Source organism: Meles meles, chromosome 6 (assembly GCF_922984935.1).
Source record: "Meles meles chromosome 6, mMelMel3.1 paternal haplotype, whole genome shotgun sequence".
Taxonomy (NCBI): domain Eukaryota; kingdom Metazoa; phylum Chordata; class Mammalia; order Carnivora; family Mustelidae; genus Meles; species Meles meles.
Window position 1 is genome coordinate 99,684,211 of NC_060071.1, and position 25,740 is coordinate 99,709,950.

The window sequence follows — 25,740 nt, forward strand, 5'->3', positions numbered from 1 at the left end:
ATAGGCATATCTTAGTTCCTTTTTTTAATATATATATTTGAATATATTCATCCAGTGGTATTTTTATTTAATCAATATTCAATATTTTCAGTATTCTAATACATTGTTTAATTTTTTATTACTCTATTACTATTACTTTGTTAGGAAATTGTTCTGGTGCTTATTTAAGCTTATTTAAGCTCCGTACATACTATGATTTTTAAATGATATAAATCAATTGACATATATAACTATTTTATTTTCAAAGTAGTCACTGTAATAGAATAAATCTGCTTCAAATAAAAATGAGCTGGAAAGTTACAAAAAGAACTATTATACAGTTCCAAAAACATGGAGATGAAATTAAGTAATGGCTGAAAGTCTGAAGATCTGTTATAAAAACTTTAAATTACACTTTGTAGTTTCATCTAGCAATTTTTTAAAATTTTAGATTAATTTTAAATCACTAGTTTTCAAACTTCTAGAATTATATTTGCAACTACCTGTCCTGGCCCATGTCATTTTCAAAAACTGGCAATTGTTGAAATTTAAAATATTATAATAAAATAGATTTTTTTGTTTGTTTGTTTCCAGAAATGAGCACTATGCACAAGAACTTAATAATTTAAACTACTTTATTCTGGTGATTTAGCTACTCTTAACAGGACCTAAAATGGCATAAAATACTTTGAGGATTCTGTCACTTGTTAAATCATTCTTATCTACACCTATTAAGAAGCAAATTAACTGGAGATAGTAAATAATTCAATATGTTTTAATAAAATGGTTGCCTTATAATTTTAATTCAACAGTAGGTAACAATAAATCTCATTTGGCAATTTAGGGCATTAAACTAAATGGAGTATTCCATTATTTATAGACTATGGAGAAATATATGCTATTTATATTTAGGCACTAGAATCTCATCAAAGTCCTACATCCAACAACTTCTGTGCTCCTTTAGTCCTTTTACCTGGTTATTGTTTAACTGGACACAGTAAAACTAAATAAAGAAAAAGTGTGCCTTAGAGATACCAGATTTTTGTTTATTTCTTATTTACCATGAAGATCTCTTTTTCATTCTTTTAAATTTCAAATCATAAAATTACATATATGTGTGTGTGTGTGTGTGTATTATGTATATAAAATAGACTGTCCCAGAATTTGCCAATGTAATAAACATTTTAAGAAAGGAAATCATAATAAACTAAAGCGTAGAGTTCATGTCCTGAAAAGGGTGTTTCATGAGTGTTAGAATAATCTGACATCTTCTTATACTTAAAACACTTTCAGGTCTCATACTCAATGCAACAAGTCCTCAGATACCCCTGAAACCTAAATAATAACCACCAGTCATGTAAGAAGCAAGGAATAGGCAATATAAATATATATTTACTCCATTTCTTACCAACCTTACATTTACTCAGCAGGGTAATGAATAGCTATAATGCAAAATGCATTATGCTGAGAATACAAAATATAGATAAGACAAAGCAAAACTAATTGCTGAAGATAATATAAATACATGCACATTTATGTATGTAGATGCGTGTGTACACGTGTGGGAAATAACTTAGTATTTTATATGGATATTTCTTGCACATAGCATGACTGCAAATTAAGCACAAATGCCATATTATTTTCATGCTTTTAAGGTGTCACTATAAAAGTTGGAATGTTTATCATTTAAAAACTATCAAAATTCCTGCATTATAAGTTCTGCAGGAATAAGCCTTAGTTAGACATGCAGGTTGGACTTGCTAGCAGGAATTACATGCCTAGAAAATCAACATTTGATTCACTCAGGAATAATCTGGAGTTGTTACCAGTTATTTGTACCTGGCAAAAGCTCAGGCACATAATCAGATTCTTCAAGAGAACTGGGAATACATGAAAGGGAGCTTCTTGAAAGACATGATGGCATCCTTACCTGAAATTGGCAAGGCTATTGGAAGCCAGCTGGTTTCTTCATAGGCCAAGGAAGCTTGCCTCTGAGAGGAAGTGCTGTTAGATTATATTCCCTGCTCTGTGAAATCATTTTGGGATGCAGATCTTTTTATTTACATTAACTGAACTAGAATTTGCCTATGTCTATTGGTGTCTTTTAGTCAATTACACCCTGTGACACTAGAGACAACCATGCCAGTATTTATTTTCATCTACTACTGCAAGACTGAATTTTTAAATCTTTTTTTTTTAAGATTTTATTTATTTATTGACAGAGAGAGAGATCACAAGTAGGCAGAGAGACAGGCAGAGAGAGAGGCAGAGAGAGAGGAGGAAGCAGGCTCCCTGTGGAGCAGAGAGCCCGATGCAGGGCTCGATCCCAGGACCCTGAGATCATGACCTGAGCCGAAGGCAGCAGCTTAATCCACTGAGCCACCCAGGTGACCCCTGAATTTTTAGATCTTGTGCTGAACTTAATGTTTCCTATGGGACTTATTAAGAAGCAAAACCAAAAAATAAGAAAAGAAAAAATTCACACACTCACAGAATTCTGAAGGTTTGAATATTCTGTGGAGTTTGGAGACCCTGGTTCTTAAAACTTTAATTCAAAATTCGCTAGAATCTAATGGATTCCCTAACTTTTATTTGTATCAGAGCTTCCCCAGAGAAGCTCACAGAGCTTCACATCACACCACAGACATCACATCACAGAGCTATGAGTAGAATAACACCAGTAGCCCTAATAGCTTCAGGAACACCAAAGCTTTGCACCTAACTCCAGAGGAAGCACAGAACTCTGTGATTACCAACAACAATAAAGTATTTCAAACTGTATCAGTTTCCTCTATGGTCACTGGCAAGTTTTTTGTTTTTGTCTTCGAGAATTAAGGAGAAGTTTCTCTTTTTTTAAGTCTTTTCTTCTTTTTCTGTCTGGAACCTGTTTTCACATGAACCTCCTACCCATGAGTTTATCATAAGTATAAAGACCAGTGAGGAAAAAACAATACTGAATGGCTGAATAAAACTTGCTTTCTAAAAGCTACATTATTTGGGGGCGCCTGGGTGGCTCAATCAGTAAGGCATCTGCCTTCAGTTCAGGTCATGATCCCAGCATTCTGGGATCAGGCCCCACATCAGGCTCCTTGCTTGGTGGGGAGCCTGCTTCTCTGCCTGCCATTCCCCATGCTTGTGTGCTCTCTCTCTCTCTCTCTCTCCCTCTCTTATTCTCTGACAAATAAATAAATAAAATCTTTAAAAACATAACAAAAATAAAAGTTGCATTATTTGGAAACAAACAAACACACTCATAATCAATTGGAAATCAGCCAAGGCATTTGTCATATATCAGTTTGCATATTTACAGGACAAATAGCAAATAGGAATCGGAGTTTCTCCAGAATAGAGACAGGGAATGGTTATGCAATGCCCAGAACTTTGCTCCTCTCCCCACAATTCACGTAACTCATATACAAATGAACTTGTTATCAGGTCCAAACATAATCCTTCCATATCTCAATTATTCTTTCCAATTTAAACTCAGTTAATCCAATCTGCCAACATCCTTAAATCTAATATAAAAAGAGACATTTTTGGACTAAATTCTATTTTCCATTTTCTGAGTTAGAGAGCCATAGAAAGGAAACAACATTGTTGCTTATCGAAGTGTATAGTTTCATCTAATGCATTCATATTCTTAAAGACTTTGCTACCACGTATTTAACAAATTGTGTATCAATTAAAACTTAGAGCAGTACTACTGGAGTTTGAACAGATTGTGTTTAGTTTGCTTCTTCTCTTTTGTCATTATCTGTACCACCTGCTGTCCAAGTTACCAGGGCATCCTCTAATAACCCAATGTCAGGGACATCATTAAAATTTTTTTTTACATTTAGAAATTATGTACTTTTAATACTAAAAGCAAATTCAAAGAACACAATATCTACAATTTTTTTTTTGGGTCAGGACTGTAACAGTGATGTCAATACAAATAGTTAAAAATTAGTCATATTTAACTCTCACAGTTAAATCATTTTCAGTTAAGACAATCAAACAAAAATTCAGGACCTAATATTTGAATTATCTCAATACTAGTAGATAATTATGTAACCTACTCTTACAACTTCAGATATGCAAACATAGCAGTTCAATGATTAGGTCTCCACAATTTAAGCAAAGGGATGCTTTGAAATAGGTTGATAATTTGGGCAAAGGTGCATGCAATTGCCTGAAGTAGAAACAAGAACTCTGAAAACAAGAGTATGGTAATCTGAATTAGCAATTACTTCCCATCTTTACTTCGCCTCATTGAACATGGCCTGTTTTGAACCATTACATTTGTTGATTCTTTGGCATTAAGCAATCACACAATACTGTCATAATTCTCTCTCTCTTTCTCTCTCTCTCTCTCTCACACACACACACACACACACACACACACACACACACACACACACAGAGATACTGTTCTTTTCCATGAGTATTAGCTCAAGCAACAGGCAGATTTAGGGAAAACTATAGTTTCAATTGGCTAGTAACAAAGTAGAAACATTTTATCCTAACCCAATTCCAAAATTCATTTCATTTTACTAGAGGAATAATCACATCCTTTTTTCCCTTGTCTCCTCATGAAACACAAAGAAAAAAAAAATTACTTACACTGCACAATGAGCTGCACCAAAGCTTCTCTTGGCTTCACGTTAAATCCATTGTACTGGCTGGTCTGACATCTGTACATTCCTGACATTTCTCTAGATACATTCACAATCCTCAGTGTTCCATCATAACTCTCCATTTGCATTGACCCATCAGGCATTGCAACTTCTTTATCCGCTCTAGACCAGAGGATGATGGGTTTAGGTTTTCCAGTTACTTGACATTGCAGTTCTATTGTGTCCCCTTCTCTGGTGACCAGAGGTGATTTTTCCTGTGGAACAGTCAGATTGGGTGGAACTTGAAATGGGAAAAAGAAAATTTTTCAAGGTTAGTATAAACTGGTAAAGCATATTCAAACACAGAAAATCATAAGGAAACAATTTCTGCTGGTTGAAGAGGTGTGACAATTCAGATGACAAATACAACAGAGACCCTGGCAGTCAGTGGCACATACTCTTACTTAAAAGAATTCTGAATTGTTTTCCTACAACTCTCTCCAATGAGGTCTTCAAACATTAGCAAAATAAATAAAGCATTAAATTGGAACATGAATGGTCAACATAAGAACAATCTACTCAATGACTTGTCATTATCAGCCATTAACTGGGTTTTTAACATCTGCATTTCACAGAAGAGTGATCCTGCTTGCTGAAAGTAGGATTCAGCTTTTCAGTCTTGTTTCCTATGCTGTTGTCTCTTACCCAGGGATGCTAAAAGAAAGGGATAAGAGACATTATCAACTTAGCTGGCACAGTAAATGAAAGTAATAGGAAAAGGAAAAAGAAGATCCTCTGATATAAAATCAGAAGATTTGACTCTGGTACAGAAACTTTTGCCAAACTGCTACGGTTAGGGTTCTGTGGAAATGGAAATGGAAGGGAACAATTGACTTACAATACCACACTCTGAGAATCCACTCACCATTTTCTTCTCCTTGGACTTCTAACATTTTTTTTAAACATTTGCATTTCATATATCTTCAAGACATTTTAAGATCACTGTAAGTAGTTTGCCATAATTTGTCTCTATTTCTGTAGAACTGATTCTAGGTGAACTTTCCAAAACATTTCAACAATATAAGAATTGTAATTTTTCAGGTAAAGGTAAAATATATGATTTTACTGAAGATATTTATGAGAGGTTCATTTTACTGGAAATTACTTTACTAAGCTGGAGTATATTTATGTTAGGGTTTAGTAAAAAGTGTGAACCAGTAAGAGGCAAGCACTACCCAAATTGTTTTGTTACAAACAGTATCACCTGTCACATTGAAGACTCTTATTTCTTATACAAATGTACATGAAATCCATTGTGTTTGTACAATAAAACATCTATCAAAAAAAAGTATGGCTAACTTAGAATGCCAGAATAAGACTAACCAGAACTACTTAAATAATTCTATTCTTCTGATAAATGTCAAGTGCTCTGTTTGGAGGCAGTACCACATATATAAATAAAAAACAAAGGTTTTATTCTTCCTTCTAGCATTACTGTATTCCAGGGCCCAGGAACAAAAGGAAACATAATTTTAAAATTATTTTTCAACTTACATTGAAGTGTTATTGCTTTTATTACATGTAGAAAAAATATATTTAAGTCCAAAATGACAGGAGACTTAATTATCTTGCTATTTAAGTACCTTCATGTCTATTTTTTTATTTAATTCCTTCATCTACTTCTTATTTTCAGAAACTAGTTAAATAATGCATCTTAGAAATTAAAATATATGAAACACTAACCACCACCTTCTTGAAGTAGATATATGCATTCTGGAATTTGGCATTAAATATATCTTCTAAAATTGGTACATTTTAAAAACCTATACAACTAATTTGATTAAATTATTGACTTCTGTAAATATAAAAAAAAATGATTTCATTAAATAATTTGTTCTTTCTGAAATGAACCACAAGGGAATGATGCAATTCTAAAAAGCAGGATGGGGAAGAAGCTGTAATATTTACTCACCCTCCAGCACACAGAACGACACACAGAACGACAGCAATAACCTCTGCATTTAACATTAAATATGCCCTACTATGTGCCAGGCATAATTAGAGGTTTTAGATTTTCATTCCCTTGATAATCCTAAGGATCAAATATTTAACATTAAAAATTAACAAATGAGAACACTGAGAATAAGAGAGAATAAATGCTTTGCTCTGAACAAAATTCAAATCGAGACTAATTTATAGTAGGTGGCCAATGCTGAGAAATGACCCCTGTCTCAGTCTCCAGTACACTATGGCATCTGGAATGAATAACTGGAGTTAGCACTGGGGGCCCCCCCCAAACCCCCCCCCCCCCAGCTCATGACTGCTGTGTTCCCAGGGACAAATTGGATGAATCTTCCCTGCCTATCTCTTGGTCACTTTATCAGGGACAATAAAAAAGAGCCAAGGTAAAAATTTGAAGAAGTAAATGACACATACTCTGATCTATTTTGTATGTTATACATCTATATTTATCTTAAATACCTTTGTATCTACATTAGGATATTTCTTATGTATGTCAAAATTGCTTATAAAATACCCCAGCCCAAATATATATCTGAATTCTGACAAATCTTTGTGAAATAAATGAAAATAAAGGATAAATTAAAAGATTATTTAATGGACGGTTTTTATTTGAAATCTTTCTTCCTCATCCCTTCCAAAAACAACCCACATGACCCTGGCCAACCTTAATCACTCTGAGTATTAATTTCTTCATTTTTGAAACTAAGAATTTGTACTTTATGAGCTCCAAGGCTATTAATGTTCTGACCATAAACCAAATAGTAGAATGTGAAGGACAGAAGTGGTACTAAATGAAAGTGTTTATTTCCTGACTTAAAGATGAATATTCAAAGACTTTAATGCATTAGGAGATTCTAATTAAAAAAAAAAGATGGTGGACTAGCTATATAAATTTTTTTAGTTTATCATGCTACATAGTTCAAAAACTCCCTTTATACATTTATTTGTTATTTATTTAAGTAAACTTCCTTCATACATAATCAAAATTACAGAAATGTAAGCCTGTTTTTATCTACATTAAAATAAAAATAGATTTTAAAATAAATTAGCCCAGTTTTTGCTGAACAGCAAAGCCCAATTAAAATATAGTTTATTTTCCATCTCTTCTAATAACTTTTAAAATCTTGGAATCAGAGTTAATCTTTCTTTGCATCTTTCTTGGTGAAGAAAACCTTATAACTTCTCAACGTTTTGATAGCTTCTCCTTCTCCACATTTGATTTTCCATTCTCTAGAATTCTACAGGCAACTCTCATAAATATTACTATACATTTCCCTGTTAAGAGATCTGATATTTTTTTTTCCTCATGGATTTCTCTCTTTTATATGTTGATAATACAAATTCTAACTCCATCTCAAGGCTCTTCCAGTCTATGATTGCAGCCTAATTTTATATCCCAAAAGTCTTTGAAATCCCCAAACCTCAGTGCTGTTTAATTTCTTGACTTAGTTTGGTAGTTAATTATCAACACACCTCATCTGCTAACTGAAAGCCATAGAGTTTTCTTTGTTTTACCATCTCCTCTCACCCACCACTTCCAATCAGCTGCATTGGTTCCTCATTAAAAGGTCTCTCATAACTGCCTATTTCTTTTCATGGCTATAGGTAGATTGCTTAGTAGAATTCATCATTTTCTCTTTTTGTGACACTATAATAAGTGCTCTCTGTCACCAGTCTAATTCTTTTAGCCTTCCTGCTACCCTGTCAGTAGCTTTATCATCTTAAATACAATTTTGTTCATGTCACTATGGAAACGACAGTTCTCATGGACAGTGCTCATCACAATACTGTTTTAATTTAAAAAAAAAAAAAAAAACAACCTGAAAACAGCCTGACAGATTCATTAAATAAATCGTGGTAGAGTCACACAATAAAATATGATGCAGCCTTTTAGATGATGATGTCATAGACCTACATCTATTGATAAAGATGTTCCCTATTGTTAAGAAAAGCATCTTAGTGAACAGGATAAATAGCTATAACCACTATGATTAAGTGAGTAAAAGATGTTACTGAGCAATCCAAACAGTAGTGTCAAGTTTTTATATAAAAAAAGGACATATGCCAGTGAATGTTAGCAAGGAGCTTCTTTAAGGAAAGAAAACATAGACTTTATATTGTTAGTATCCAGCACTCTATTTCGCACGTGATAAAGAACTCAGTAAAACATGTTATGCTGAATGTACAAATGAAGACAGGGAGGCAACAGTACACTGATTCAGGGAAGAGCATGAAGCACATATGGGAAAAATCTAGAGGAAAAGAAAACTCAGAAAGAACTATACCCAAACACTAACAGTGCTTCTCTCTCAGTGTGGGGTTATTGATGAATCTTACTCTCTTCATATACTTCCCTTCCTCTTTCACTCTTCTACGACAGGTGCACTGTGTATGAGAATGTTACGGGTTCTAAGCAGCGGAGAGAAACCCAAGATGTTAAAGCAATCTATTTTCCAAATAGATTTGGAAAAAACTCTATTGATAAAAACTCCGCTTCTTAATAACAAAAATGTATCACCTGGACATGGTAATCTGGATAACATAGTCTGAGAAATGCTCACTTCTAGAACATTCATTCTCTTGCCGTTTCACTGACTGATGAGCCTCAGTGCTCTCAAATAAACCCCTTTCCAATGTACAGAATTCCTGGCCCTTACTGACTTCTAGGAGGCCCGGCCAGCTTCATGGTGCTGAGATTCAGTCCAAATATTACCACTTTTGTGATAACTGCCTACCCCCTAGGCTGGGTAGGTTGCTCACTCTTCCTGGCCACGTTATTACGCTGGGTACTTGTTTGACCCAGATTTTGGCTTTCCCCTCTCTTTCCTCCCACATCTATATCCCTGACCAGACAGCTCCTTGAAAGCGCACAGTGCCTTCTCCCTCAGAGTTCAGAGAAGTACTGTATCTCTACAGTGCCTGGCTTTCCTGCTTGGCACAAACCAGGAAGTCATGAAATAACTGAAGAAGGAAGGGAGGGAGAGAGGATGAAAAGAGTAAGAAGGTGAGTTAAAAGGTTGTGTATATAATAGAGTTAAATATGAGAGCCATAAATCATGAAGATATTAAAACCAAAGCAATAAATAATGAAATGTAGTTCTTCTATAATTAGTAGCACATATAAGTAGCACAATCTTCTGAAAAATATATTGTTAGTATAGATTTCAGATGTGGTATATCTTGAGATGTATGTGGGTGTTTGAGAAATTTGAGAGTCAAACAAGGACTCTTCCAGTTTTTCTTGTCTTTCGCCTTTTATTTAAAAATCCAAATAGATATAACTGAACATAATAAAAAATAAATAAATAAAAAAGAAGATATAATTTCCAAGCTCTTCAAACAAAAATCTGAATAGATAAGCTGTAAATTAAAGGGAACAAAAGGGAAAGAACTAGCTCGAGGACATGCCATCTATCATTTGTCATGATGTTTTTTATATCCTTTCTTTAATCAACTAAATTATTTTTTCCTGAAATATTGTCTCCAGTAAAAGCATCAAACTAAGTAGAAAATTTTGAAATGTCTGCACCTTGTAAGATCCACATATATCCACAGTGTACTCAGTAGAAAAAATTTCCTCCTGGTAAAAACACAAAGGTACATTTTATGACATACAGATTATACATGCTCCGATTTTTATTTTTCTTATCTGAAATGCTACTGTAGAAGATGCCATAATCAGAGAAACTTGATATGACACCAGACTTTCTCATTCTAAACATAAATACATAGACAAGCAATTTAAACTGGTTTTCTGTCAACATTTCCATTGTATCACAGACTGTGAAATAAAACAAATATAGAAAATTCAAATGTTTTCATTTCTTCATTAGGAAGGAAGCTGAAGAAATTTAATTTTTAGTCATTACTCAGAGAATGACGTCTATTTTCTACACTAAAAAGAATGCAAGGGAAAGTTAGCCCATCTGAACTGTATGAGAAAATATCATGCTCTCTGAAACAAAGATATCACAGTATGCTTACTATGGACTTAGAACACATAACTATTTATAATGTACTTTAATAGTAGATATCAAAACAAAATATATATTTCTTTTAATGTAAGAATTACAATAAAGTAAGTAGTAAGTAGAATTTTCTCCAGAAGGACAACCAGACTCCCATTTTTAAGAATCCTAAACTACGTATTGTATTAATTTAATTATACATGAATTTTAGGGAGAAACAGTTATAACACATGTATGTTTTAAATTAAGACGTATAATCTATATTTAAAACACAAATAAAAGACTCAAAAAACATGTGTTTATAAAAGTGACCCCTAGAAGTCAGAATTCAGGAATTCTCAAGCTGACCAGATACTATATATAAAGAAATGTAAAAAGGTAAGACTCGGGGCGCCTGGGTGGCTCAGTAGGTTAAATAAAGCCTCTGCCTTCGGCTCAGGTCATAATCTCAGGGTCCTGGGATCGAGCCCTGCATTGGGCTCTCTGCTCAGTGGGGAGCCTGCTTACCCCTCTCTCTCTGCTTGCCTCTATGCCTACTTGTGATCTCTGTCAAATAAACAAATAAAATCTTAAAAAAAAAAGTAAGACTCAATTAAATACTGAATTTGTAGATACAACTGATTCAAATGAAGTAAATCTATTTTTTGGTAATCTTCAAAAACAACATGTAAATTTTAAAAAAAATTTACTACAGGCTGGATGTGAGTTTCATCCCTAGTGATCCTTGAGACCTCCAAGGTTAGTAACATCCTTATTTCAGACCACATAGTTTTAAAGAAAAATATTTTATGACACTCGAGTGCTTTCTCAGTGTCCACATCAACAGTCCTCAATCTCTTCTTTGCTAACTCATTACAGATTAGCTTTGTAAGTATGAGACAGAATGATGAATTCAAATTTCAAAGTTTTGAAAAATCACAAAATAATTTTACATGGATGTAAAGAATGAAATAGTTTATAGTTGCAATAGTTATTAATGGCACATTAGTAATGACTTCTCATAACTGACTACAGATAAGGAATATAAAACATTAACTGAATTTGTCAGCATGCTTATTTTAACTATGCATTTCTCTTCCACTCAAAAAAAGTATAGTCAATATTGAGAATAGTATTATTACTTTAATCTATATTTTAAAAACTTCATGCACTAATATTGGAAATAGTCTAATCTAAATCTCACAACTGATATTAACACACAACTAAGAGTGGGAAAAACTGCCTTAAGACATGCAACATGTAAGAATGTGATGTTCTATGGCCACTGGGGAATATTTATACGACTATGAAAGGGGATTTTGAAAATTTCCTTCAACCTAAATATAATTCCAATCCAAGCCTAGCAAAACAGTTTTAAAACTAATAAGCTTGACTCATTTTCTTGACTGATATGTGTCAATCAAAATATTTAGTAAGGTGGGCTTAAAAGATTTTCTAGATGACAAACGAAATCCAGCATGCTAAAGGCTTCTCACTTCTGAATAACCTGCCAGTATTTGCTTCCTTTTAGGGCTCGTGACTGGTAACATAAAATGTCTGATGAAAGACAGCAACACTCCATAGCTCATTTCTCATCAAAGGAATAAAAATCCCCAAACGGATACTGTTGGAAATACTTCCTATTTGGCAAAATCACAGATATAGAGAATATGGTGAATTACGTGATTTGTAGCACATAGAATGCTTTCATAGTTGTTTTAAAGTATGCCGAGCTTCTCTGAGCTATAGGTTAATATAATATGTAATGTAATATAATGTAAACATATTGAATGCCATGCATCCTTCTGGATTATTTTCCCCCTTACAAATGAATTACTATAATATAACGAATTATGTTAATACTATAACATAATGGATTAGTGTCTCCCCTCCTAAAATATTCTTCCCCTTTCTATATTAATCTTTAGTAATAAAGTCCTGTCATTCCACCATTCAAATATCATCAGTAGTTTCTGGGTTCTTGGATAGAGTTCTAAATCCCATTGCTTGTTTTCCCTTTTACCAGCCAAACTTTATTAAGCTACAGTGTTTCTGTGAGAAGTTCTCTATTCAATTTAGGCAGGTCTTTGGGTTCTCTTAACATTTTGGCTCATTCCCATCCTTCCTTCTATCCAGAAATTACTTTACTCTCATAATACCCATCCAATCATCCCCCATTGTTTTAAGGCCCAATTTACGTTTCTAGTGTCCTTAAGTCTTTTTGAACTCTGTATCTTTTATTTATTTTCCATGTCTCTGATCACAGCATATCTAATTTATTCTATAGATAGCAAGACAAAATGCCCTCTCCCTTCCTTACAAATGTAGCTCAGATGTCCTGAGGTCAGCACCAGGTTTCATCTACTTCCTTGGTAGTTGCCACAGCATGGGACATTTTAGAGTATTTCAGAGGTGCCTGAAAATTCTTGATTCATGGATGGAGCACCAATTCGGAAATGGGAGGAACTTATTAAGAAAACAAAGCAAGAAAACCATTGATGAATAATCACCTCTTGATTATCAAAGACTTAATTATAGAGTATATGAATTTCAAGACCATTTTTTTCACACATGAACACTTTCTATTTTTTAATTAGAAAAACCACAAAAACCCAATTGGTTTCTTTAAAGTTAGCAATTCTACTAGATTTTAATTTGGTCACAGTAATGATACAGGGAGTAAAATATCAAAAGCTTTTGGTAGTATTGAGTAATTTTCCCACGCTATGGCTTTCCTCTATTAGCAGTAAAGAAGAGGCTATTTGGCTCTACAACAGAATGTCCCCAGAGACCCATATTCTAAGACTTGTATTACTTACAGTCTTGTGGGTAAATCATATATGAAACAGGCACTTATTTTTAAACATTTCCTTACACCAGATGGATAGCCTACTGTTTTTGTCCATGATATGAATGCACACAAATACTTCTCCTATCACACTCTGTAAATAAAAACTGCCTTCCCCATCCTTTTTTTTTTAGTTTTGCACTGGCATACAATTTTTTTCTTTTACTGATTCACCTATAATAAATCAGGAGATGCAAATAAAATAGAATTGATCATGATTTTGCAAATCTAGCAATAGAACAGGAAGAAAACATATTAAAAGCCAACCTGAGATTAAAATACCATGGCATCTGCATTTGGAAATTCTTTGGGGAAATGTACACGCATACAGACACACATACACATTGCTTATTTTTGAAAGACTTGTAAAAAATCTTATTACAATGGCATTGTTAGTCATTTGAAACATATGGGGAGAGGCAGGATCTTGGCGGATAGCAACTCTGGAGGGTTTAGTATTGCAAGATGGGAGACACGCAGTGCCATTCAATCAGGAAAACAACTCTGGCAGGCAACAGTGTGGCTGTTCCAACTTCCCTCTCCCAGCAGGTGTTGCTATGGCACAAGAATAGTCTCTGAGGGATTCAATAGAACACAAAGTGTAAGATGAAAGAATAAAATAGAAAATCATTCTCTAAGTGGCATTCATATTTTCCCTGCTACACAAGCTACAAGGCCAGTTGCAAAGAAACACAGGTTCCATTCTTGCTGCCTCATAAATACGTAAGTGAATGGGAACTTAAGCAAAGGGCTGCTTATGTGCATTTGGTTAAATGTAGTTTTCAAGTACCTGGCATTGTTAGGCTCTTCATGTAATTTGCTTTTCTGACTTGAGCTTAGAAGGAAATATCTTCTAGAATTATTAAGATAAGTCTATATCAAAAAGATAATTTTCTACTCACCTCTCTGGAGAAAGACATGAAAGCATACCCCCCCCCGTTTATAATTTCCCTTCCGTGACTTACTGCATGTGTTTCTCAAGCACTGAAATATAGAAATAACTGGCCACAGATTAAGCATGTAAAGTTTCTCATGTAGAAAACCTTAAAAAAAAACTAAATTAAGAAAAAACTAGCAGCAAGATAGTTCTGCTTGCTAGTCACCCAAATTATTCTAAAATTTTAGCAAGATAGGAGTCTGGACTAGACTGAGAATGTTGAAAGAAATTGGGACTGCAAAAGAAGCACTTACTTTTTTTTCTGTAATAACCAGGGAGGTATTATAAGAGTTAAAACATCAAATAAAGTACTAAGTTCTTTATTAAAATATGAGTAGATTATTTGATAAAGAGATAATCAATCTAAAATAATTTCTAGAACTAGGGGACTAATTCTTCAACTTAACTTTCTATTATTCAAACTCCCTTTCATTTTTGGTAGGGTCTTTTTTTTTTAAATAATGCAGAGTAAAGCTGGAAAACAAGAGTTATTTGGGTATAAGCAATCGATTAAGAATTTCAACTTTAAAAGTTAAATACAGCATTCTAAACATTTGTTATAGAAACTAAAAATAACAAGCAGGAGAGGGTGTTATAAAATAACCCAGAGATCACCAATTTCCTGCAGTTCTTATGTTCTGTAACATATTTGTGTTCTTGCCTACTTGCTCTTAAAATGGTTTATCCAAATGCATTTATATGTGTGCACTATCTCTTAAATCAATAGCAAACATCCTGGGAATAACAGAAGCAGCACTGCACATCTGAAAACTTATGTGCTATTTTAGAGCTAACACCAATTCATTTTCACACACCTTTTAGAGCCCCTTCAACAGATAAATATCCTTAAGACTGAGGGCAAGAGATAAATGAAGCCATTTGCTACTTTCAAAAAATGCACTTATGCATTATGGAAATAGATAAATTGGGAGGACTCTTTCTAACTGGTAATTGTTCATAATTATTTTTAAATCAGAAGCCCCTTTGTAGCAGGCATGGAGAGTTTGAAAGAGTTGTGAGTATACAATAATAGAAATTTTACTTGGGTTCAACTCAGCCCACTTTCCAGCTGTGCAATTTTAGGTCATCTTATTTTATTCTCTTAATCTGTAAGGAGCATGATGAAAAGGAGAATTTAATGATAATTTAAGATACAATGGCATAATGGATGTTAGAGTATTCCCTGAACCGTGAAGTATTTTGAGTTGTGTAATATTCTTATAAAGAGCAAGGTTCAGGTCTGGAAGCCTACATTCAGATCCTAACTCTATCATCTAGTAGGTGTATGACTTTGGGAAAGTTCTCTAACCTGTGTCTCCCAGTTTACCCTAAAGAAAGTGACCATAATAGTAGCAACTTTACATTTTTTAGGACTAAACAGTATAATATATGTAAAATATTAAGCACAAGGCCTAGCATATAGTAAACACTTAATATATGTTCATCATTATATTTTCTTATCATTGCCCTCTATTGGTGTGATATCATTGACTGTATTTTACTGTTGTACATATATTTCTATACTGAAGGCAAAGGTCTTATTTTATTCATACCCATGATGTCTCAAGTATTGGACATGGATATACACAGGGCCAGAGAAATATAAGTAATATATTATATTATATATATATATTTACATATGTATAAATAAACCACATTGCCATTGTCATGTGTTTTGGAGATATATATGAATTTCTTTTCTTTTTTCCTGGAAAAGATCAAGGCCATTGGATATATATTCATTTCAGATGAAAACACTATTTGAAAAAGACAACGTTTTGGAAAGGACAGGAATGAACTTCTAAAAAATCTGAATAGAGGTCTCCCTCACTGCCATCAAAGGAAAGAAGGTTGCAAATTTCTTTCATTAGACACAATAATTTGATCCATGTGTTTGGATATTAACCTAAAATGGCACGGAATACAGATATCCCAGCTCTCATTCTGTTTCTATGAAGTAAAGAGGTTTAGACATTCCTAAATACATCTATTCCTCCCTTATGAGGATGACAAAATGTCAGTGCTGTCCATTTTCACAAAGGTCAGGGTGTTGCCATGAAAACCACAGACTGGTAAGTAAAAAGGAACTGTCTGATCATGTTAATTATGTGACTGCTTTCCTATGGATGAAGGAATTCTAAATTAAAGGATGATAAGCTATAAATTATATATCAAATGCATTTTATGAAAGCATAGCAAAAGAAAGATGCTTTAAAGCAATCCACAATTTATTTTACTTTCTAGAGCAACAACTGTTGCTCACAGTGGTAAACTCTTCAATGCAGAATGGCTAGAAAAATCAATTTGCTTCTATAATAAAAAGGCCATTTGTCTACTTGTAGAATCCCTGTGACATTGTTAGGCCCCTTATAAATGTTCACTCTGGACAATGCCCGTGGTTTATAAATTCCCTAATTACACCACTGATTGTGTATCACTGACTATGCCTTATCCTGTGAAAATAGACACTACTGCCATATTAATAAACATTTTGATATAAAATGAAGCTGGCTCTTTCACACTTTGTCAAGAGCAAAATGAAATAACCAGTGAACACAATGTTCCATCAACAGATCAAGGCCACATGTTCTTTAGGGCAAATGAGGTTTAATTAACAGATCTGTTAGTAGGTAACTAACTGGTCAATTAAAAAATAGGAGGAGGGTTTTTTTTTTTTAATATAACACCCGAATACTTTATGAACAAATACTCTACCAATGCACATTTTATGATCCCTTCTGGCAGTCTGTAGAAGTATGGAACGATACAATAAAAATATGACCCTAATTTTAAAACCACATAAAAACTCATATAATGCTATTGATTGGAATGATAAATAACTCATTCTGACCTAATATGTGAGTGTAAATAGAGTTTAGTACCATTTTATTAATAGAGTTTTACATTGCATTTTATTCCTAAGCAAGGATATTTTTGCTTAAATGTCAACTAAATATATTTTGTTTACAAGTATTATTTAGACACACTTGGTGAAAGTGGACTACTTATGTTTCATTTGTAGTGGGCTGTAATTCATACTAAATGCATTTTAGATGCAGATATTTGAACTGCCTGTCCTTTTATTATTGCTACTTCACATATTTAAATTACCAGTATATTTCATGTTATACATTGAAACTTTCTTTAAAGTGTAATGATATGCTTCACATTTCACGTCTTCTTAATCTAGTCATCACTGAGAGAACATCTCCAAAACGTTGGAAATACTGACGTATTTGCCTGTCAGGCACTTGAAGGCAGCCCAGTGTCCTTCATTCTGCGGTTTCCCTGCAAATCATGGTCACATCCCCTTTTCTAATGCTTTCAGTCCTGATTCTAAGCTGCTGCTTAGGCTGACTTTGAACCAACAGGACTTCTTAAGCCCCAGTCGCTTAGTCAAAGATGTATATGAAAGGCAGTCACAATATGATTTGAGAATTCTAAGATGAATTCACTCATCAAAAATACCTTTCTCACAGTTTATCTCAGGAGCCTGAAATCTCAGCATTCATTCCATTGAGAGGCTGTGTGTTTTCTGTAAAGGACCTGGATTCCTCAGCCAGAAATGCCTATGCTCAGTACCTTCCTGCACTTCTTAGAGACCTAGTACAATTACTTCCTGCACTTCTCTGAGACCTAGTACAGTTACTTATGCTTTCTAAAGCTCAGGTTTCTCATCTGTAAAATGCGTATAATCACAGCACAACCTACTTCAAATGGTGTTCTGAGGATTCAGTGAAGTTCTCATTTTAAAGTGTTTAGCCACAGGGCGGCACTGGGTGGCTCTGTCGGTCAAGCGTTTGACTTTGTCTGAGGTTATGATCCCAGTGAGGACCCCCACTTCAAGCCCTGTGTGGAGCTCCCCACTCCGCAGGGAGTCTGCTTGTCCCTCTCCCTCTGCCCCTCCTCCTGCTCATGCCCCCCCAAATAAATAAATAAAATCTTTTTTTTTTAATTTTTTTTTTCTTTTTTACAGATAGAGAGAGAGAGAGAGAGAGAGAGAGATTACAAGTAGGCAGAGCAGCAGCCAGAGAGGGGAGGAAGCAGGCTCCCTGCCAAGCAGAGAGCCTGATACGGGGCTCGATCCCAGAGACCCTGAGATCATGACCTGAGCTGAAGGCAGAGGCTTAACCCACTGAGCCACCCAGGCGCCCCAAATAAATAAAATCTTAAAAAAAAAAAAAGTGTTTAGCCCAGCAATTGGAATATAAAAACTCTCCAAATTTCTTAAGATTATTGTTTGTTTGTTTGTTTGTTTTTATAAGTAGGTATTCTGTGTTATGTGGTCTATAATCTACTTTGAATCTTCAGCATAGAGTAAAGCTTTGTTTCTTAAATCTTGTGTGGTTATATAACATGGGTTGTCACTCCTAGGCTGCATGCTGACATTCATGCATTTCTCTGGGCTTTTGTTATACTGCAATAAAATTTAAAAAAAAAAAGCTTCACCATAAACAATGTGATCCATGTTTGTGTGCTGTAAGTTTTAATGTATATTCTAGGGTTACCATTAGTGTTTAAATTATGCCACTCAGATCCCAAATGTGGTTAAGTAGTATTTTAAAAACCCAAGCCCTGGGCCCACCCTTCTCCAGAAAATAAGATAAGTATAATTATGTTGAGCTACATGAGAGGATTTTTAACCTAGCGTAATATTGAAAGTGGTGTTCTTTGGTGGAATGAATACTCTTCAAGCTATGTGCCTTGGTTGGAATAACGTAAGGTCCCACTCGGCTTTTGTGACTGGAATATAAGACTAGTAAATGGGAGCTAGCATCCTAACACTTTCTGGAGTGGTGTTCTCAAAGTAGGGGAGATGGTTGTGCTCCGTCATCAACAGATGGCATGGTCACATGATCCAACTAGAATGTTACCTGAATCCCTCTGGAATATTTTTAGACCTGTCTGTAGTGATCCTTCCATGCAAAGCCCTTATCAAAGAGGGTAACTGAATTCAGAATCACTGAGAAATATCCGTTTATGATACATAATACTGTACCGTGTGCTGCAAGCTCTCATACTGGATTTTGAATCTGAGATTGTAAACTTAATTCAGAATGTGGCTATAGGAAGTAAGCAAGTACCTAAGTTTTGGGCCCATTTTCCTCTCTATAAAATAAAAGTTATTAGATAATCAAGAAAGTCTTCAATATTTAAAAACCATGCCAGTAAATGAGACAGTCAGAAATATTTATAAATGGCTTACAAAGTAGGTGTCTGGCAACCTGCCTCAATAATCTTTTATTTTAAAAAGAGATGTAATTCATAAATATCCCAAAATTATATCACCAAAATTCCAGTTGCAATGATTTTCTAAATTTATATAATCTCTTTCCTAACTTCATTGATATGCCATAATAAAGGATGAGAAATTAAGACTATGAAAATTAATGATGTCCTTTTGCTAATAAAATGTATTCATTTGTAAGCATATTCTTTGGGGAAAGTTATTTGCACTAATGGTAATTCTAATTTTTTTGTTTTAGAGCTCTTGAAATAAATAGCTTTTATTTAAGACACTCTAAACTCTAAAATGAAACCTACATACTACAAACAAATTAAATCACCAAAATAATTGTTCTGATGCCAAAAGATCTAGGATTCTAGAGCTTCTGCTCCACAAGCAAAATGGTGAACAAATTATGAAGTCTAGGAGCCTAGTCTCTATTTCTATTTCTTTTCACTTCTCTGTCCCTCAGTTGATAATGGTAAATTGGCAGTGTCATCTGCAAACATAAAATTCTGAAGTGTGATCATAATTACATAAATAGTACATACAACTGTTACTTCCCACAAATCTCTTCTCCTATAGGAAAAAGATCCAGAGTGAATTTTGGTACTATAACTTTGAATAATATACCTTAAGTTATATTCCATTCTTAAGTAAAAATTTGATGAAGACATTTATTGTTCATCAGTTAATGAACATATTGTAAAAAATCTTTTTAACTCTAGTAAATTATTGATAGTTATTATAGTTTTAAATGCAAATTATTAAACTAACTAATGGTGTTCAGTCCTCATTAGAGAAACCTGTATTGACTGACTTAAAATTCAAATACTTCCAATGTCCCCATTGCTTGCATTTTGAAAGGATTAAGAGTCAGGAAGCATAAATTGGGTATTCTTTCGCATTTCTCATTAACCTGTTCTTATCTTAATGTAATCCAGGAATTCCAAAAAGTGTTTAACTCTGCCAAATGAAGAAAATATTCAACACATAGGAAAGTAATTACACAATAGCTAACTAACTACTGTTAAACTATAACCTGTAAGGTAGAAACTTTGTTTTGATATTTGGGGGAAAGAAGAGCATTTTAAGTGAATAACTGGAGAAAAACTATGAATCCAATGTTAATTTCCATAATTACAGAGATTCAATTTTAAGTGAGAAAATTCTAATTGCAAACATGATTAATGTTTATTTAACAATTATAGAAAATAGGAAATTAATTTAATGTAGCAAATCTTTGCATTTACGCTCTCTCAAAATAAGTAAGTAGCAAAAACTATGATAAAATCCATACTTCTCAAAACAATTTATAACTTACTAATAAGGTCAACTAAAAACATTTCAAATATTCCCTATTTAAATGATCTTATTGCAAAGAGAATTAGTGTAAATGTTACTTTCTATAAATCTCTCCCCCTCCATTCCACTCTTCCTCAATCCCTCCCTCAATTCACAACACTTTCACTTGAAGGAAAATGAGAGCTGCTTCCATTATCAACATCATGCATCATTATTAAGGTATCAAATGTAAACTTTTACATGCCTCTTCATGCTGATGAAGCGGTATTAAAGGCCCTAAAGATGCTGCAAATACATACACTTCCCCCCAGATATTCCCCAGTTCTACAAAAATTGAGATCTTTTTTCTGTGACTTCCATTGACCACACTTTTTCTCATTTTCTTCATGGTTTTTGCTTTTTTCCTACCATTTCCTTGGATATCTTTTATCTTTGCTTCATAATCTCTTCTTGGGTAAGGTCATCCACTTCCCCCCACCCCTCCAACCTGTATATTTTTGCAACTGCTTATGAAATCATGTTTTACTCATGACCTTTCCCATGGTCATCAAACTTGATTTTTTTAATCGGTCACCAAAAACACAAGGATGTCTTATCAACCCCTCAGCTATAAATAGTCCCAAATGAATCTGTCTTCTCAAACCTCTCCCAAAACCTAGTATCTCTCACTCAGAATGTGGCATTACCATGTTCTAAACAACTGGGGTATAACATTTTGGAATTATAGATGCAAAGTATACTTTGGAAAGAATGGATGAACTTATAGAAGCAAATAGTTCTCAACTATGTGTGTTTAAACCATTTGCACAGGCATATGCGTGTGAATTTCGGTCAGAATCTTTGTCTTCACAGAATCTTACATAGAAACCCTAATATAAGAGAGATATATGCTTAGTTTTGAATGGAGTTGGGGAAAAAAAGGGAGGGTAGGGGTAAATTATCTATGGTTATCTGTTCCTCTGCAGTGCAGTAGCCCTTTAAAATATTTCCCCAAATCGCTAGTTGTCATTGGAACATCATTTAAAAATCAGTTACCCAGTTGATCCCTTTTTTCTACCAATGAAAAATTTTGAGGTCCAGGCAGACCTAAGGTCATAAAGCTATTAAGTGGTAAAAATGGGTCTGGCTCTAAGTTCATAAGCCCTGGACATGCTCATGACATATACTGCCTGATGTCAGTCAGACTCTCTTACACTGACTTAACTGCCCTTAACGGGACAGGTAATGAGTGCTCCTCAATGCCTCATCTGATTCCTATCAATCTCTTTAGCTGAATAAACAGTCTTTCCCCCCAACCCCCAATCTGTATATATTTTTTTAATGTTCCTTTTTTTCCATTCTATTTCCTCAAACTTTTCCTTAAAAATATCCCAAAGGTATAATGGAGAGATAAGGAATCTAAGATGCAAAGAGGTTTACATGACCTTCCTGATTTAAGCTCCTGCTTTTTCTATTATCTAAGGCTTCTGTTTTCTTCTCTCTGGACACATACATAAAAGACTGCCTATCTCTCCTGCCTTATCACTTCCTACTAAAATTTTTATTTGCACTAGCTCTCTCTCTCTCTAAAAAAAAATTATCTCTAAAAAAATTTTTAGAGATAAAAATTATCTCTAAAAAAAGCTGTTTTATCTCTCCACCCTTCTTTCTCTATCTCTTTTTGGATCTCTGAAGTTTCATTCAATGAATAGGCCCCCAAACACCATACTGCCCCCTTGATAAAATTCTTTTGTCATTCTTGATTGAGTAAATGAGATTGAATTATATTCATTTTCTTCTAAGATACAGTGACATATAATCCTTTTTTTTTTTTTTTTAAGATTTTATTTACCTATTTGACAGAGAGAGAGACAGGGAGGGAGGGAACACAAGCAGGGGCAGAGAGGGAGAAGCAGACTTCCCGCCAAGCAGAGAGCCTAATGTGGGGCTTGATCTCAGGACCCTTGGCTCATGACCTGAGCTGAAGACAGATGCTTAAAGACTGAGCCACCCAGGTGCCCCTTTAATCTTTCATCTAGCTCAGAGGCCACCTGCTCCATCAAACTCTTGCTGACCAGATTCAAACATTTCCTTCGACATATTCCTATATTTCTCTGATAGTCTGTAAAGCAACACTAGACTTCATCTGTTATTAAAGTTCATCTGTTATTAAAGTTTTTCGAGTGTATTTCTACTAGGATATCAAATCAATTATGAATTAGATCCTACCGATTTTTATTTCTTCCAATATCTCCTTTCCTATTGTGGTTGTCAAATAAAACATTTTTTGGATTGAATGTGCACTATGTTTCATGAATTTATCCCAAAATTGCAGATGACAGCGATACTTAATTTCTTTGTGTATTAGAACACTTGGCTTTATTCTTGCTTGCCTTGTCAGTTGACCTTGCCTTTCAAATTTAAATTGCTAAGCCTCCGCCTTCCTCCACTCAGGGCAGTTTCTTTAGGGCTGAGAAATTGTGAAATAAAGGTCAGATATACCAGATGGGAGGAAAAAAATACTTCGATGTGAGCCATAAATACTGTGTACATTTCTCGTGGTGGTGTTCCTATCTCCATTAAGAAAATTTCAGAAATTTCAATTTTTGTAAAGGTCTTTGCCTCAATTTTGTGTAATTTAACAATTTTTATCTTAGGTCATTCATCGCATTTTAATATGGTACTTGGTAAGCCTTATGAAGGTAGCTTTACCTTGAAAACATTCAACCAAGGGTTTTTTTGACTATTTGCATTGTTGTTATCAAAGACAACACAGAACTGGATGTTAAGTCCAAAACCTAAAATCTCCATTAATGGTGCCTGAAACTAAATGACAATAATAATAAAACGGAATGCAACTAATAATAATATTTGATGCAGACAACTGATATTTTCTTTTCTTTTTTTTATAGATTTTATTTATTTATTTGTCATTTGTCAGAGAGAGAGAGAGCATAAGCAGGCATTGTGGCAGAGAGAGAAGCATTCTCCCCGCTGAGAAAGGAACCCGATGTGGGACTCGATCCCAGAACCCTGGGATCATGACCTGAGCCGAAGGCAGCAGCTTAACTGACTGAGCCACCCAGGTGTCCCCAACCGATATTTTCTTAAACTTACTTAAGAGTGAGTATAAATATCTTTAGAAAATTTTGCTATTTCTACTACTTCTCTTTTATTATTTTAAACATACAATCTAAATAAAAGCCATAATAGTTATACAAACACAGAATCCAGTAAAGTTCCCTAGCCACTCCTAACACTTCTAGATTGTTGCATTTACATGTCTCCTTTGTAGAAAACCCACATCAGCCACGGAACAGTGCGTGATTCACCTAAGTGAGAAGAAGAAATAATTCCAAACTATTAAATAATTTTTAAAATAAAAACATTTAATTTAAAGAGTAAAACTTACTTTCAAATAGGTAGTGCTTCAAGTAGGTAAATAAAATACTCTTCTGGGTAAAATTTACTATATCTAAATATGAATTCAATAACCATGCCCACCATACAGGCTACCAGTCAAACCATCCCTTACTGAAAGCACAGATGAAAGGAATTAGGTATCTCTATGAATATGCATAGCCTGATATTTCCTAAGGAACGTTCTGTGTATGTGGCAATTAAAAACAATATGTTACAGTTCAGTGTCTCTCTCAGAAATTCACTAGGTACAACAGTAATTTAAGGCTATATATACCACAATAAAGATATATGCTAGCCACATTTAGTTTCCATCCCAACACTGTAAGAGACGAGAACAGTCTCTGAGAAGACTGTAGAAGAGCTAATTCACTGTTTTTTAGAGCAACAGTCTCCCTGACACACTGCTTGGAATGCAATTCTTCTTCCTTGTCCTTGTCCTATGGAGGACAGATATTAATACCCCTTCCAATAAGCACAAGAGTCAACTAAGAGGGAAAGCTTCAGCACTGAAAGTAAATTCAGTAAGAACGAGTCCTGCCTGAGGCCAGTGTAGAAAGTTGCCAATCAGCCATTCACCCGCATAATCAGGAGACTCTGGGTGTCTCATTTTTTTAAAGTTCTGTTTTATTCACTGTCTCCTCAACCATTCAAAGAATTTTTTTTTTAAATGTAGAAACAGATATAAGATAGGTGGAAGAGGTCACAAGTAGAATAGAATGGCAGCAGAAAATCTTATATATTAGGAATGAGACTAGGGCAATTTCAAGTAATTTCAGGAGACCTTGATGTATAATTCTAGAACTCAGACCACCCTAGCAGACAATGATCAGCTTAACAAGGGACTCAATAAGATAAACAGATGAATGAGGAATAAAGAAAGACTGACATTCTGCCTCAATCTCTAGAAAATATATAGTGATTGTATAGACAAATAACAGTTATTTGTGGGTTTAACTTAGTTTTTTAATATTTCCACAGAGTTCAGTTTGTTATTTATTTCTTAATAGAGTTCCAAAATCTAGGCTAGAGATGAGCACACCATGGCCTGTGGACAAAATATGGCCCACCACCTGATTTTGTAAATGAAGTTTTATTGGAATACAGCCATGCTCTTCATTTTATTGTCTGTGGCAGCTTTCCCAGTGTAACAGCAGAGTAGAATAGTAGCAACAGAAACAACATAGCTCACAAAGCTAAAGATATTTACTATGTGGCCCTTTACAGAAAAAGATTGCTGGCCTCTGTTCTTCACCATTAATTTAGAGGTTATGGATTGAACTTCGTAATTTTGGAGTCAAGGAAGAAAATGATTTTTTCTGGGTCCAGTAACTTAGGAAGCAATTACATAACATTTGACTGCATGAAAGCTTCCTCTGAGCAAAGCACAGTCAGATCTGACATGTGTGGGTATTACTTATGACGTTCTGTTACGTAAGGTGGGTAATAGGGAGGGCACGTACTGCATGGAGCACTGGGTG

At 34.4% G+C, this 25,740-nt stretch overlaps 1 protein-coding gene across 2 annotated transcripts in view; it reads right to left on the reverse strand.

Annotated features, from left to right (window-relative positions):
- MDGA2 (MAM domain containing glycosylphosphatidylinositol anchor 2) overlaps window positions 1–25,740 on the reverse strand; it is an 878,646-nt gene that overhangs the window by 223,435 nt on the left and 629,471 nt on the right. For both annotated transcript variants that reach the window (XR_006818839.1, XM_046010033.1), the window contains exon 8: window positions 4,582–4,875. Coding sequence is in view for 1 of the 2 variants with exons in the window: in XM_046010033.1 (XP_045865989.1) it covers window positions 4,582–4,875 (294 nt within the window). In the remaining variant the exon portion in view is untranslated. The remainder of the gene's footprint in view (window positions 1–4,581; window positions 4,876–25,740) is intronic.